Below are 16,758 nucleotides of genomic sequence, written 5' to 3'. Positions count from 1 at the left end.
CGAACTGTACTCCCTCCCTCTCAGCATTCTGGGCTCTGCAGCACTAGACCAAGTTGCTGTTCTGAAAGTGTGTTGTTTGCTGTGTCTGTTTAACTCTGCTCCAAGCTCTGCCCTTCCCTCTCCTGGGTGGGTGGGAAGGGGTGGGCGCTTGGGGTGCCTTGCTGGGATTTGAACTTGAAGGATGTGTGATGTGTGTGTCTAGGGCCCGGGGCCCAAGACTAAATGTTGCCCCCCTCTCTATGTATATATGTACCCTATATATTGCCTACTAACATATTTCTGAAAATTAGTATTAAACTGGAAAGCCATATTGACAAGTTACAGAGTGTGGACACGGGCTGCAAGAGAACATCTGGCAGGGCAGAGCAAGCTTCCAATTTAGGGCTAGAGGTGGACCCAGAGGTCCAGTGTGGAGGACAGCTGTATTGCCCATATTATAATTGCTTGGACTTGGAAATATTATTGGAAAGTAATGTGTGTCATAGCTACCTCGTTTTGGCTGCTCCAAACCTGGAAAACAAGGAGGGGATGATCCACAGCAGATGCTGTTTTTGTTTTGTGCTTTCCTTGGAGCTTGGAGAAAGACAACTTGATAAGCACATTGTCTTTTGATGTTACCGGCACTAAGTGGTGATGAGATTCTTAATATCAGGCCCAGAACGTGAAATGAAACTTTTGTTAAAAGCAATAGCCAATATGAAGTTAACATCAATGGAATATTTAAAGTACTTTAAAATCTAATTCCAAAGGCGCACTGAGGGTTTTATGGCACACTTGCAGTATCATTGTTTGTAGGTATTTTTTATACTGCTGGAGCATGATTATACCTGTATGTGAGCATAACTTTAGCCATTCTGTAATCTTTCACCTTTTAGAATTCAGGATTTCTGAAGATATAATTAGTATTCACGGAATTTAGCACGGCTGATTGTCCCTTAAAAAGTCCTTGAAAATGATGATGGAAGGAGACATGCCTTGGGGTGGTAAACGCAATACAATATACGGATGATATATTGTAGAATTGTATGCCTGAAACCTGTATCATATTATTAACCAATGCCACCCCAATAAATTAAAAAAGTCCTTGATATGTAGACAGTTGTGCCACTGCTATTGAGCAGTTGAGTTGGACCAGGTAGAGAAAAAGTCAGTGCCTTCAAACACAAACCATGGTTATTACATCAGGTCCTCAGAATACTCCCAAGCATCATCAATTTATTAAATGCTGTCACTGCTTCCCCATTGAAAGAGGAATAAGTGACAGACCACACAGCAAGTGACAGCTGGGCACCTATTAAAGCTTATGTTGTTGGTAATGCATGGAGTGTGAGAAGGTGTGTAGATTAAATCTGAGTATGTTGGGTGACTGCTCCTTAGGAGTTGTGGAGAGGGCTTTCCTGGTGTTAGAACCCATGCTCCCTTGAGGTATAGGTAATTTGAGAAGAACCCAAGGCACAGTGCCTTTGCACGAATGAGATTCTATTCTTAATGTTCACTGGAAATCTGCTTGCAAAAAGACTGGCAAAAGGGGATCAGCAGATTGCTTGTAGTAAATCTCAGAGCTTTAAGCTCCCCCTTTCAGCCCAGCAAAACAAAATGCACCCTTCCCCATTAACCTAGCACAATCGGAGTAATCCAGTATTTCTTTAAAATATATGTTTTTATTGATTTTCAGAGAGAGGAAGGGAGAGGGAGAGAGAGACAGAAACATCAATGATGAAAGAGAATCATCGATCAGCTACCTCCTGAACACCCTGCACTGGGGATCGAACTGGAAACCCGCACATGTGCTCTGGCCAAGGGAATCGAATCATGACCTCTTGGTTCATGGGTTGATGCTCAACCACTGAGCTGCCACACCAGCTGGGCTCCAATATTGTTTTTACAGGTGACACACGAACTCATTTTTTTAAAAATATATTTTATTGATTTTTTACAGAGAGGGAGGGAGAGGGATAGAGAGTTAGAAACATCACTGAGAGAGAAACATCAATCAGCTGCCTCCTGCACACCCCCCACTGGGGATGTGCCCACAACCCAGGCATGTGCCCTGACCAGAATTGAACCTGGGACCCTTCAGTCCGCAGGCCGACGCTCTATCCACTGAGCCAAACCGGTCAGGGACGAACTCATTTTTTTGGTTGATTTTTCTTTGTTAAATGGCATTTAAATATATAAAATAAATATCAAAAATATAAATCTTTGTTTTACTATGGTTGCAAATATCAAAAAAATTCTGTATGTGACACGGCACCAGAGTTAAGTTAGGGTTTTTCAAAATGCTGACACGCCAAGCTCATAAGGTTCGCCATCACCGCTATAGGTATATTAGCTTCTCTCTCTCTCTCTCTCTCTCTCTCTCTTTCTCTCTCACTCTCTCTCTTCTTTCTTTCGTCTTTCAATATGTTTTTATTGATTTCAGAGAGAGGAAGGAAGAGGGAGAGAGGGATAGAAACATCAATGTCAACAGAGAATCACTGATCAGCTGCCTCCTGCACGCCCCCTACTGGGAATGAAGCCCCAAACTGGGAATCAAACCCTGACCTCCTGGTTCATGGGTCAATGCTCAACCACTGAGCCACACCGGCTGGGCAACATTAGCCATTTTTAAAAAATATTTATATGTAAGTTCAGGATTAAGTGGCCCAACAGGTATAACTGCTCAAATCATGAAGGCAGTAACCAGCTCAGGTAGTTTCTATAGTAACAGTCAGATGTTCTCCTTAATAAGCATACAATTAAGATTACCATAATGTTCCAGGAAGGGCAAAAATCTTATCTGGATTAAGTGTTCTATAAAAATACTTAATTTTTTCTTCTCCTTGGAATAAAAATAAACCACTACACCTGCTACTTTGTTATGGAAGTGAATTACCTTAGGAATTTTTTTCAGTTGAAATATATAATATTTACTAAATATATATATTTTAATAGACTATTCAGAGCGGTTTGGAGTTCACAGCAAAACTGAGGGGAAGGTACAGAGTTCCCATGTGCCCCTCACCCCCACACCTGCACAGCTATTCCCATGATCAGTATGTCCCATCAGAGTGGTACATTTGTTACAATTGATGAACCTACATTAGCACATCATAATCACCCAGAGTTCATAGTTTACATTATGATTCACTCTTGGTGATGTGCAATCTATGGGTTTGGGCAAATGTATAATGACATGTATCCATCATTATAATGTCATACAGAGTATTTTCACTGCCCTAAAATCCAGTATGCTCCATCTCTGTGCTTCATCTCTTCCTCTTACCCCCAACCCTTGGCAGGCAACTGATCTTGTAAAAAATATATATTTTTATTGATCCCAGAGAGGAAGGGAGAGGGAAAGAGAGAAACATCAATGATGAGGGAGAATCATTGATCAGCTGCCTCCTCCATGCCCCGAACTGGGGATCAAGCCCACAACCTGGGCATGTGCCCTGACTGGGAATCAAACCTCAACCTCCTGGTTCAGAGATCGTCACTCAACCACTGATCCACACTGGTTGGGCATGCAACTGATCTTTTTACTCTCTCCATAGTTTTGCCTTTTTCAGATTGTCATATAGTGGAATCACACAGTATGTAATCTTTTCAGATTGGTTTCTTTCATTTAGTGATATGCATTTAAGATTCTTCCATATCTTTTCATAGCTTGATGGCTTCTCTCTTTTTAGTGATGAATAATATTTTATTGTCTGGATGTACCAGAGTTTATTTATCCATCCAGCAATTGGAGGACATCTAGGTGGCTTTTAAGTTTGGCAATTATGGCCGAAACCGGTTTGGCTCAGTGGATAGAGCGTCGGCCTGTGGACTGAAAGGTCCCAGGTTCGATTCCGGTCAAGGGCATGTACCTGGGTTGCCGGCACATCCCCAGTAGGAGATGTGCAGGAGGCGGCTGATCAATGTTTCTCTCTCAACGATGTTTCTAACTCTCTATCTCTCTCCCTTCCTCTCTGTAAAAAATCAATAAAATATATTTAAAAAAAAAAGTTTGGCAATTATGGATAAAGTTGCTATAAACATCTGTGTGTGCTTAGGTTTTCATATCCTTTGTGTAAATACCAATGATCATGATTGCTTGATCATATGGTAAAAGTATGTTTAGTTTTATAAGAAACTGCCAAACTGTTTTTCAAAGTGGATGTACCATTTTGCAACCTCGCCCCTAGCAATGAATAAGAGTTCTTGCTATTCCACATTCTTGTGAGCATTTGTTGTCAGTTTTCAAGATTTTGACTATTTTAATGGGTATGTAGTTGTATCTCATTGTTCTTTTTATTTTATTTTTGGTTAATCCTCACCGGAGGATATTTTTTCCATTGATTTTCAAAGAGAGTGGAAGGGAGGGAGGGAGAGCGGAAGAGGGGGAGGGAGGGAATGAGGCAAGGAGGGGAAGAGAGAAAGAAACATCCATTTGTTACCTCCCATGGATCTAACCTGCAACCCAAGTTCGTGCCCTTGACAGGGTATTGGACCTGCCACCCTTGAGTGTGCAGGGCGACACTCTAACCACTGAACACACTGGCTAGGGCTCATTGTTCTTTTAATTTGCAATTCCCTAATGACATATGATTTTGAGTATCTTTTCATGTGCTTATTTGCCATCTTGAATTATTTTAATGCATCAAAATAACCTATTTTAAAAGGCCTTTTGGACCCTTTGTAGAGTATTTATGTTTATGTGCTGATTCATTTTAAAAGCAGGATTTTAGTATTAGCTAGAAAAACGGTAGAATGAAACACTTAAATTAAAAAAGGAGCATATCAATGTCTGAGAAACAGGTAAATAGTTTTTGTTTAATACTTTAAGACAAAGAACTAGAAATGTTGGAGTTATGGGTTTCCCAGGTTGTGAAGTATCTCATTGGTATTCGATGGCTAGCATTTTATTAGAAGGCATAGGGTGTGGTGGGAATCAGGTTTGGGTTTGAAGGGTATTTGAGTCATTTGAGATTCTATTGTGCATCAGATAGACACTGTTCTAACTGCTACAGTTATAGCAATGAATCAAACACAAATCCCTGTCCTCATGGAGCTTACATTCCAATGCCAATGTTTTTATTCTTCAGTTTGAGTAAGAAAATATTTGAAGTATGGCATCTAGAAAAAAATGTTTACCTTAAACTGGCAACTTTTGTGTATGACATAATGAATTAACAGACTTTATAGAGTCCTTTATAATATCTATCTCTTAGGATGGTATCTTAGTCTCTGGGGATGATGTGCATATTTCAGGCAGTCATAATTATTTTTATGATAGTTAACTTTTTGTTTTGAAATAATGTCTTTATTTTTCATTGAGATATAATTGACATATATAGCATTATGTTAGTTTCAGGTATACAACATAGTCATTTTATATTTGTATATATTGTGAAATGATTACCACAGTAAGTCTAGTTAACATCCATCACCACACACTTACAAATTTTTTTCTTGTGATGAGATTATTTGATTTACCCTCTTAGCAACTTTCAGGTATACAGTACACTATTATTAACTACTAGAGGCCCGGTGCACGAGATTCATGCACTGGGGGAGGGGTCCCTCAACCCGGCCTGTGCCCTCTCGCAGTCCGGGACCCCTCAGGGGATGTATGTCGAGCCCACAACCCGGGCATGTGCCTTTGACTGGAATCAAACCCGGGACCCTTCAGTTCGCAGGCCAACGCTCTATCCACTGAGCCAAACCAGCTAGGGCTATGTCTCCTTTTAAAAAATCTATGATGAGAGAGAGAGAGAGAGAGAGAGAGAGAGAAGAGAGGGGAGGGGAGGGGAGGGGAGGGGAGGGGAGGGGAAGAGTAGAGAAGAGAGAGATTTGTTTTCCTCATTGGTTGTTTCTTGTACGTGCCCTGACTAGAGATCAAACCCACAACCTTGGCGTATCGTAATGACACTCTAACCAACTGAGCTACCTGGCCAGGGCCTTATGTTTCCTTTTTAAAAATCTTCATTACCCACTCATAATTATGGTGTTGTAGAGACCTTCATGCCTAAGGAAAGTAGGTGGCATTTTTCTTTATATAGAATCATATGACAGGGGGACTGTTCTAAACATGTACAAATATTAAAAATGCCTTCATAGATACCAAAGTGCACACTGATATTCTTGAGAGTGTTAGAGGCTTTCATAGGCCTGCTTTTTTCTCATATTTTTTAAAATGGAAAATTTCAAACAAACAAGTGGATGGAAAAGTACATTAAACTCGTCTGCACTTGTCACCCAGGCTGAACAACCGTCAATACATGATCAATTCTATTCTATCTGCATTCCCACCTTTGTTCCCGTCCCCTTCTATTATCCTGAAGAAAATCTCAGACATCATATGATTCATAGGTTTTATATTTAAGGAAGAAATCTGGGGTTGATTAGAGGAGATGAAACGTCCAGGGATTTAATATGGTCAGAAAAGTAACTCTGGTCTATGGTCAAATGGCAAGACTGATTGATGGTTCCACGCAATCAAGCCATTGGCAGTCTTTAAGATAAGAATGTTTGAGAACTGATTTAGAATAATTGGGGAAACCAACAGGGAGATGGAAAAAGTAACAAGGTGAAGACTAGAAATATAAGATGGATTTGAAGATTGTCCTAGTTTCATACTCATAACTAGGGACTGCCCTACTTTAAGGGTATAGAAAATTGATTTTGAGGAAATCTTAACTTGTTTTACTAATTATTGGTAACTTTTTGAAAAATATATTTTTATTGATTTCAGAGAGGAAGGGAGAGGGAGAGATGCCCAGCTGGTGTGGCTCAGTGGTTAAGTGTCGACCTATGAACCAGGAGGTCACGGTTCGATTCCCAGTTAGGGCATATGCCGGGGTTGTGGGCTTGATCCCCAGTGTAGGGCATGCAGGAGACAGCTGATCAATGATTCTCTCTTATCATTGATGTTTCTTTTTTAAAAAATATATTTTTATTGATTTCAGAGAGGAAGGGAGAGAGAGATAGAAACATTAATGATGAGAGAGAATCATTGATTGGCTGCCTTCTGCACACTCCACACTGTGGATCGAGCCCACAACCATGGCATGTGCTCTGACCGGGAATCGAACTGTGACCTCCTGGTTCATAGGTCGTTCAACCACTGAGCCACACTGGCCGGGCATTACTGGTTAGTTTTTAAAGAGGGTTTGGGTCCTTTCCAGGTTTTTTGAAACTTTCTATGTTTTCTAAAGGCAAGCATTTAGTATTTTGTATTATATAATTCTGTTCTTTGGTACATGTCTATGGGTGGGCAACTGTCTTAGTCTGTTTGGGCTGCTATAACAATTGCTACAGACTGGTTGCTTATAGATATAGATATTTATTGATCACAGTTCTGGAGGCTGGAAGTCCAAGATCTGCATATTTGGGGTCTGGTGAAGGCCCCTTCATGGTAGATATCTGGTGCCTTCTTGTCCTGTCCTCACATAGTGGAAAGGGCTAACGAGCTTTCTGGCCTCTTACTATAAGGGCACTAATCCCACTCATGAGGACTCCACCCTCCTGGCCTAAGCATTTCCCAAAGGCCCCATTTTCTTATACCATCATGTCAGGCATTAGGATTTCAACATATGAATTTTGCGGGGGACAAACGTTCAGATCATAGCGGCAAACAACTAACCTGGGTTGCTCCAGACTGAGGTGTTTACTGGGATGTGGAGATTTCAGTTTTCAAACCAGGACAGTCCTAGGCAAACTAGGATAGTCGTCTTCCGCCCCCCCACCCCCATTGGTTACTGCATTAGTTACCTATTACTTTATAATGAATTTCCATTAATTTAAATTGCAGCTTTAAGCAATACATTTATTATCTCATTATTTCTGTGGGTCAGGAGTCTTGACATGGCTTAACTGGGTCTTCAGCTCAGAGTTTTACAAGGCCGAAATCAAGGTGTTGGCTGAACAGCATTCCTTTCTGGAGCTTGGAGACCTCTTCCAAGCTCATGAGGTTGTTAGTACAATTCAGTTCCTTGTGATTTTAGGACTAAAGCCCTCAGCTCCTAGAGGCCACCCCGCAGTTCCTTGCCACATGGCTCTCTCCATAGGCAGTTCATAAGATGCCTGTTTGCTCCTCTGAGATCAGCAGGAGATTCTCTCCAGTTGACTTAGATGAGTGACATCCCATCATGTTTGCCATATTCCGTTGGTTAGAAGCAAGTCACAGGTTCTGTCTGCACTCAAGGGGAGAGGATTCTACAAAAGCACAGACACCAGGAAGTGAGAATTATTTGGGGTGAGAGGAACCTTAGGGTCTTTCCACCACACTTGCCTTTCAGAGTTTTCTGAAGCAGAAAATTATTCTGATGAGTTTTTATGTGGCCAGAATACCTATCTGTCTGTCTGTCTATCTATCTATCTATCTATCTATCTATCTATCTATCTATCTTCACCACTCATTTCAAATTTTGTTATCTTCCTAAAAACACTTGCATACATAATTCATTTTTTATGCCAAGTAGAACTGGCAAATATATATCTTCTAAGTTATTATTTCCAATTTTAGCCTTTAGGCAGTTTGTTTTTCCTCTCAACGAGTAGGAGGCAGGAAAAAAAGTGATGTGAATGCCCTGCATGCCCACTCCAGCACAGAATACTCTAAAGCAGGGTCCAGTTCAGGGGCTGTGAATTTAGATGTGGGAAAAATACATCTTTATACTAACCCCTGACTGAAATCGAGCATTTCTTTCTATTATGCATGTACACAACAAACCACAGAAGGATTAGCAGTACCTGTGACCTTATCACCTGTAGAAATAGGATATTTAAAAAATCATATCACAATTGTTTCAAATAATTCAATGACAATTTACAATAGTTTAGACACATTGGCTGATCTTACTCATTGTATTAATAAAGAAACAAATGTGTTACTACCAGAAACTTGTTTTTTAATATTTTGATAGCTGCATTTCAATATATTTTGTTTGTACTAATAATGCTATGTATTTTAAATGTTTAATTCTATGCATTTAAACACATTCTGAGAAGAGGTACATGTAGACTGCCAAAGGGGGCCACAGCATAAAAATGGTTAAGAAGCCCTGCTCTGAGGTGTCAGGACTAGAAATTCCAGTTTTCAGAGTTTATTATTTCCAAAGTCAGAATGGCAGTAGCACTACTGGCCAGCCCAGGTCCCTCCCCCTCTAGTCCGTCTTACAAGGGGAAAGGAAGCCCAGAGTGAATGAATGCTCTGCTTCCTCTACGACAGTGGTTCTCAACCTTCCTAATACCGCGACGCTTTAATATAGTTCCTCATGTTGTGGTGACCCCCAACCATAAAATTATTTTTGTTGCTACTTCATAACTGTAATTTTGCTACTGTTATGAATCGTAATGTAAATATCTGATATGCAGGATGTATTTTCATTGTTACAGATTGAACATAATGAAAGCATAGTGATTAATCACAAAACAATATGTAATTATATATGTGTTTTCCGACGGTCTTAGGTGACCCCTGTGAAAGGGTCATTCGACCCCCAAAGGGGTCGCGACCCACAGATTGGCGACCCACAGGTTGAGAACCGCTGCTCTAGGACCTTACGCTGCAGTCTCTGCAGACCCTGTAGTCCTGGCCCTGAGCTCTCTGTGCTCTTGACCTTTCTATCTGGCCCTCTCAGCTCCGCCTCACTCCAGAGAGTCCCTCTGGAGCAGGTGCCAGCTGGCTGTTGGGCCTCTTTTATTTACCACTAATATTTCTACTTCCAAGACTGGCTGGACCATGACTTGAAGGAAGAAGTGATTTTTAAGTGACTAGAGAAACCTAGCTATCTTTAGAATTAATTCATGAACAGGAGAGGCTATTAACATTAGGCTAGTAGTAAATGTTTGTTTTGACTTAATTCATTTCTAACACTTTGCCATTGGTTTACAGAAAAATATCTTTGTTCAGCCTCCTGGGGGTAATTAAGTGGTTCACCTGTGTTAATTTCCTGACTAATTGAAGTATACCCATAAATGCCAGCAATTACAAATTGTTTTTTTTAAAAGCAGGCTTTCTTAAATGTGTAATATTTGCCCCATGCCTGCAAAAGAACATATTTAATACAATAATCTCTTTGTTTCTCCCTTAGTTCATGGTCAGCCTTGTGAAAAACATGATTATATGTGAACAGATTTTTGTCCTTGGAGATGTTTGGTGTGCTTGCTTTTTTAGTTTTTTTTTTCTTTAGGATCGCTTTCAAATTTTCAATTCCTCTCCTTTGCGTACACCCTGGTACCTTCATAGTCCTACTACTGAGAGATGGCAATGGAAGTAAAGCAGGTGCACTTTAGCACAGGGGTCCTCAAACTACGGCCCGCGGGCCACATGCAAATACAAATATTGTATTTGTTCCCATTTTGTTTTTTTACTTCAAAATAAGATATGTGCAGTGTGCATAGGAATTTGTTCCTAGTTTGTTTTTAAACTATAGTCCGGCCCTCCAACGGTCTGAGTGACAGTGAACTGGCCCCCTGTTTAAAAAGTTTGAGGACCCCTGCTTTAGCATGTGGATGTTTTAGATTCTTTTAATTTATTCATTGTTCTAGATCAAGGGTTCTCTACCTCGGCACTGTCAACACTTTGGTCTGTGTCAGGATGTCTAGCAGCACCCCTAATTTCTACCCATTAGATGCCAGTATCTGTCCCTCCCCTAGGTGCTAAAACAAAAAAATGTTTTCAGACATTGCCAAGTGTCCCCTGCAGCAAAAATGTACTCTGGTTGTAGATATATGATGAAAACCTTCATAGTAGCAGCTACCATTTATTTACTGATTGCCATGTACTTGGCCTTGTCCCATAACTTGGCACAAGTTCATTTTATTTAATTCTCACAACCAAACTACTAGATAGGTATTATTGTCTCCAATTTGAAGAAAACAAAATGGAGGTGCAGAAGTTCAGTAACTTCACCAAGGTCACAGAGATAAGTGACTTCTGGTAATACCTTTCATAATTATTTGGGTTGAAACTCAGTCTTTGTTGAAGGGACAAACTAAAAATGACAGGGAAATTTCCTGATGCTGCCTTAATGAAGAGGCTATTGATTTCATAGCAATTCTGTGTAAATGTTGGGATTCTTCCTTAAAGGGTGATTGTGTGTGTGTGTGTGTGTGTGTGTGTGTGTGTGTGTGAGAGAGAGAGAGAGAGAGAGAGAGAGAGAGAGAGAGAGAGAAAGAAAGGGTTTTGGGACATTTTCTAAGGAGCTTCTGTGGAATGTTGGAGCCTAGAGACAGCATGGGTCAGCCTAGGGTCAAAGTTGATCAAACTTTGAAGCCAAGTAAGTCATCAGAAATTCAGGACCCTAAAGGGGGGGGATGGGAGACATCTGTAATGCTATCAACAATAAGAAATATCTATATTAAAAAATAAATTCAGAGCCCTGCAGAAAATAGCAAGCTCAGATGGTTTTACTAAAAGCAGGGGCATTGAGGCATAGAGAGACTTGCAACAGCAGGAAGCCAGTGCCTTCCATAGATCTGAGGTGGCCAGGGGAGGGGATGTTGTTGCTGGAGCTCTGAAAGGTGGCTCCCAAACAGACACAGTAGTCTAGAAGAATGCAGCCATTGCTAGAGCTGTGTCCAGGGAGGGAATGATGTGCTGAGGGGCAGATAACCCACTCTCCTGCCCTCTGATGTGCTGAAGTGCCCCTCACTGTCTTCATCCAAGTGGAAATCAGGGACAGGGGAGCCTGGGTGTTGAAGCTTATAGAGGCCAGCCTCATGGGTAGAGGGGATAAAGAAGGGTTGGGTGTACTGCGGGAATATATAGAGGGAAGGCCAGCAGAGGCTACAATCTGGACTGGGAACCACTGCGTTGAATCCTACAGAAAATGGGGCATGGATTGTGTTGGGAGAGAGGGAAGTCCATTTGTGCCAAGCAAGGTCTGGGTGTATGACCTCTAGGAGGCACAAGAGAGGGCTGGACAGGAGCAACTGACCCATCTGAGCTGCTTTTTGCACTTATCTAGGGAAACCTTGAGGACTATGGGGTTGTCTGTCTGCATTTGGATATGGAGTGTCTGTGCTTTTTGATCAGAGTGGGGCAGTTTCATGAGTTGCAATGCTTGTTCTTGTTCAGAGCATTGGAGATTCTGCCAGGAGTAAGTGGCACATGGTGGAAAGGTCGCATTAGGACCGGAGATGAATTAGTTCAGGGGAGTAGAAAGCATATCCTATATAATAAAAGGCTAATATGCAAATAGGCTGAACAGCGGAATGACCAGTTGCTACAATATGCACTGACCACCAGGGGCAGACGCTCAACGCAGGAGCTGTCCCCTGGTGGTCAGTGTGCTCCCACAGCTGGAGCCCCGCTCTGCCACATGCAAATACAAATATTGTATTTGTTCCCATTTTGTTTTTTTTTACTTCAAAATAAGATATGTGCAGTGTGCATAGGAATTTGTTCCTAGTTTTTTTTTAAAACTATAGTCCAGCCCTCCAACGGTCTGAGGGACAGTGAACTGGCCCCCTGTTTAAAAAGTTTGAGGACCCCTGGCTTAGACTCACTAAGACCTATTGAGCAAACTGAGGCCTTACATTTTTTAAGAATTATCCTCATGTACTGTAAAGTAAGGGCAAATGCAAAGAAACAGCTTTGTTCTCTTTTGCATTCTTCATGGGCTAATGTATGTTCTGGAAAACTTGTTGCCATGGCAATGGGATATTATCTATCTCCGTAGGGTACTACATAAAAATAGTTCTTTGTGTTAGAGGCTGATGTTGGTGACAGGTGGTTGGGTGAATGTATAGCAGGGTGCTTTGTCAGCATTCCATTGTTTAAAGTTGAGAAATCAAAATGAGTATTGATTTTTTTCTCAAAATATAATTTAAAAAATTTTAAACAATCTTTATTGTTGAAAGCATTACAGATGTCCTCTTTTTATCCTCCATTGAACCCCTCCACCCACCTCCCGCCCCCACCCGAGGCCTTCCCCTGAATTATTCTTTGTTCATGGGCTATGCATATATGCATATAAGTTCTTTGGTTAATCTCTCCCACCTGCTCCTTCCCTCTAAAATACGTCAGTTTGTTGCATGTTTTGATGTCTCTGGATTTTTTTTTTATCAGTTTTCAAAATCTAATTTTATCTGGAATAGGCAGGTAGTGGTACTCTATTTAATTGTGAATTATAACCTTCCTTTGCAGGTCTAGTAAATATGATTGGAGCCACCTCTCATGGTGATAAGTGGCTCTTTCTGGTAGTGCTACAGGGTGTGCAATATAAGATTGGGTGGGGGGACAAGTATAATTCTCTAATTCTTTTTTAAAATTTTTTTTATTGATTTCAGAGAGGAAGGGTGAGAGAGATAGAAGTATCAATGATGAGAGAGAATCATTGACTGGCTGTGCCCTACACACCCCACACCGGGGATCGAGCCTGCAACCTGGGCATGTGCCTTGACTGGGAATTGAACTGTGACCTTCTGGTTCATAGATTGATGCTCAACCACTGATCCATGCCGGCAGGGCTAATTCTCTAATTCTTGAACAAATGTTTCTGCCTAAGTGCCTTGAACTTTAAACCAAGAAGTAACAAGTGGTTAGGTGGAATAGAGGAGCTCTGAGCTGCTTATCAAACATTAACTTCTTGTAGTTTCGCAAATGGAACAGAACAGATCCTTGTTGAAAGTCAGTTCCCCTGTTGGTTTTAGCATTGGCCTCACATGTAGCCAAGGATGGAATCTTGACCCTAATATTAATTTTTCCTTTGAAAAATCCTTTGGGCAATCCCTAGAACAGTAACTTAAACATTTTGTCATGCTCTTATTTTTCTTCTAGAAATTTGTCTTACATTTAAATAATAGCATCCTGGTGCTGAAATAAAATTTACTCTAGTTGTAAGAATTTTAGAAAACTCTCTTGAGAAAATACAATGTATGGCTGGGCATTTTAGACCTAAAAGTCTGATATACATTGTACTACTACTTATTTTCCTTTTTATGTATATATGAATTATAAGTGAAAATATAGGTCTAAAAGAGCTCCTTTAATAAGTCAAAGATAAATGCAAGGTGGTAAAGTATTATGTCATATCTTATTTGGCAATGCTTTGTTAGTGCTACTTAAAATAATGGTGTCTTAGGTTTGAAATGCTGTTATCCTCCTGCTTCTAGCTGTGTTTACACCTTAGCTGGGTCCTTTGTCAGAGTCTGTTGTATGAATTGACTTCTTGGTTTCCACTTCCTGCAGTCACTATATGTCATCTGTTTTATTTTTTATTGATTTTTTATTGATGTGTGTGTGTGTGTGTGTGTGTGTGAGAGAGAGAGAGAGAGAGAGAGAGAGAAAGAGAGAGAGAGAGAGAGATTGATTTGTTGTTCCATTTATTTATGCATTCATTGTTTGCTTCTTGTATGTGCCCTGACTGGGAATCAAATCCACAACCTTGGCCTATAGGGACGATGCTCTAACCAACTGAGCTACTTGGCCAGGGCTCCTTTTGTTTTTTTACCACCGTAATTTGTTCTTTCTTGAGAAATTTCTCTTTTTCTTGTAGGTTTAAGCTTTAAAAAAGCCCTGTATTTTTGTTCTACTGGAGTTTTGAGTGGGAGTAGAGGTTACCATGTACATGGAATCTAGTAAGGATGTTCAATCAGTCAAGAGACGAGCTTACAGAACACAACTTTTATTTTTTATATTTTTACTGATTTTATTTTATTTTTTTAAAGGATTTGTCCTATTTAAAAAAAATATTTTATTGATTTTTTACAGAGAGGAAGGGAGAAAGAGAGGGATAGAGAGGTAGAAACATCGATGAGAGAGAAACCGATTGAGCTGCCTCCTGCACACTCCACACTGGGGATGTGCCCGCAACCAAGGTACATGCCCTTGACGGGAATCGAACCTGGGACCCTTCAGTCGGCAGGCTAACGCTCTATCCACTGAGCCAAACCGATCAGGGCTATTTTTACTGATTTTAGAGAGGAAGGGAGAGGGAGAGACAGAAACATCAATGATGAGAGAGAATCATTGATCAGCTGTCTCCTGCAAGCCCCCCACTGGGGATCAAGTTCACAACCCAGGCATGTGCCCTGACTGGGAATCGAATCCTGACTTCCTGGTTCATAGGTCCATGCTCAACCACTGAGCCAAGCCGGTTGGGCCAGAAAATGACTTTTAGAAGAATTACAAAAATGGTACAGAGAATTCTTATATTCCTCACCCTATTCCCTTAATGTTAACATCTTACTTAACATAGTACAATGATCAAGAACAGGAAATTAACATTGGTAGAATATTATTAACTAAAGTATAGACCTTATTCAAATTTCATTAGTTTTTCCACTGGTGGTCTGTTTTTGTTCCAGGATACTATCTAGGATTTCATATTGCATTTAGTTATTTCTCCTTAGACTCACCTAGTCTGTAATAGTTTCTTAATCTTGTCTTTAATGACACTTTTGAAGAGTATTGATCAGAATATCTTTCCTCTTATAAAGTATCTTGGGGGAAATGCTCTGAGGATTATGAAAATAACCTATTTCTTCTCAACCTTTTGCCCATTGATTTTTATTGTTCATTCGTGGATCCACATTCATTTCATTTCATATCATTTCCTAGAGTATTTATGACAAATATTTGATTAAGTAAAATAGAGCTGTACCCTACAAGAAGCAAAGATCAATTACACTAAAGTTCTATCGTATTGGTTAGTGTAACACTAGCAGCTGTGTACCCTAACTTTCAGGGGCTTAACACAATAGAAGCTTTTCTTCCCAGTGTGGGTATTTCTGGTTGTGTAGGTGGTTTTCTGTCATGTAGTGATTCAAGAACCCAGGCTAAACTTTTTATCTTGAAGTAATTTCAAACTGGTAGAGAAGTTACAAAAATATTACTGAGAAATCTGCATACCCTTTACTTAGATTTACTAACATTTGCCTTATTTTATTTCTTCTTCCATATGTTCCCTCCCTCCCTCCCTCTTCCTTCCTTCCTTCCTTCCTTCCTTCCTTCCTTCCTTCCTTCCTTCCTTCCTTCCTTCCTCATCTATTCATCCTTCCATCCATCCATCTATCTATACTAAATCATTTGAGATTAAGTTGCTCTTTTATGCCTAAACTAGAGGCCCAGTGCACAAATTCGTGCACCAGTGGGGTCCCTCAGCCTGGCCTGCGGGATCAGGTCGAAACTGGCTCTCTGACATCCCCTGAGGGGTCCCGGATTGCGAGATGGTGCAGGCCAGGCCAAGGGACCTCACTGGTGCATGATTGGGGCCGGGGAGGGACGCAGGAGGTTGGCCAGCCAGGGAGGGACCAAAGGAGGGCTCCAGGGCGTGTCTGGCATGTCTCACTCAGTCCCAATCTGCCGGACCCCAGCAGCAAGCTAACCTACCAGTCAGAGTGTCTGTCCCCTGGTGGTCAGTACACATCATAGTGACTGGTCGACCAGTTGACTGACTGCCCCCTGGTGATCAGTGCATGTCATAGCGAGCGGTTGAGCGGCCTTAGCATATCATTAGCTTATTACACTTTTATTGGTTCAATGGATGACCAGATGACTGGACACCTAGCATATTGGGCATTTATTATATAGGACTGGAGGCTTGATGCACGAAATTTGTGCAAGGGGCTTGGCCCTCACAGCCCTGGCTGCCTCAGTCCTCACAGCCCTGGCTTTGTCCGGAAGGTCGTCCGAATGGTCATTCTGCTGTTTGGACTAATTAGCATATTAGCTTTTTATTATATACTAGAGGTCCGATGCATGAATTCATGCATGGGTGGGGTACCTTGGCCTGGCTGGTGATCGAGACCTATCTGGGGGGGGGGGGGAAGGGCAGCCTGGGG

At 41.1% G+C, this 16,758-nt stretch overlaps 1 protein-coding gene across 1 annotated transcript in view; it reads left to right on the top strand.

Annotated features, from left to right (window-relative positions):
• Nucleotides 1-16,758, top strand: part of REPS2 (RALBP1 associated Eps domain containing 2) — a 179,263-nt gene that overhangs the window by 1,042 nt on the left and 161,463 nt on the right. The window contains exon 3 of the mRNA XM_023753740.1: nucleotides 7,910-7,939. Coding sequence (XP_023609508.1) covers nucleotides 7,910-7,939 — 30 coding nt within the window. The remainder of the gene's footprint in view (nucleotides 1-7,909; nucleotides 7,940-16,758) is intronic.

Source organism: Myotis lucifugus, unplaced genomic scaffold (genome assembly GCF_000147115.1).
Source record: "Myotis lucifugus unplaced genomic scaffold, Myoluc2.0 scaffold_49, whole genome shotgun sequence".
Lineage (NCBI taxonomy): Eukaryota > Metazoa > Chordata > Mammalia > Chiroptera > Vespertilionidae > Myotis > Myotis lucifugus.
This window is presented reverse-complemented; position numbering and strand designations above follow the sequence as displayed.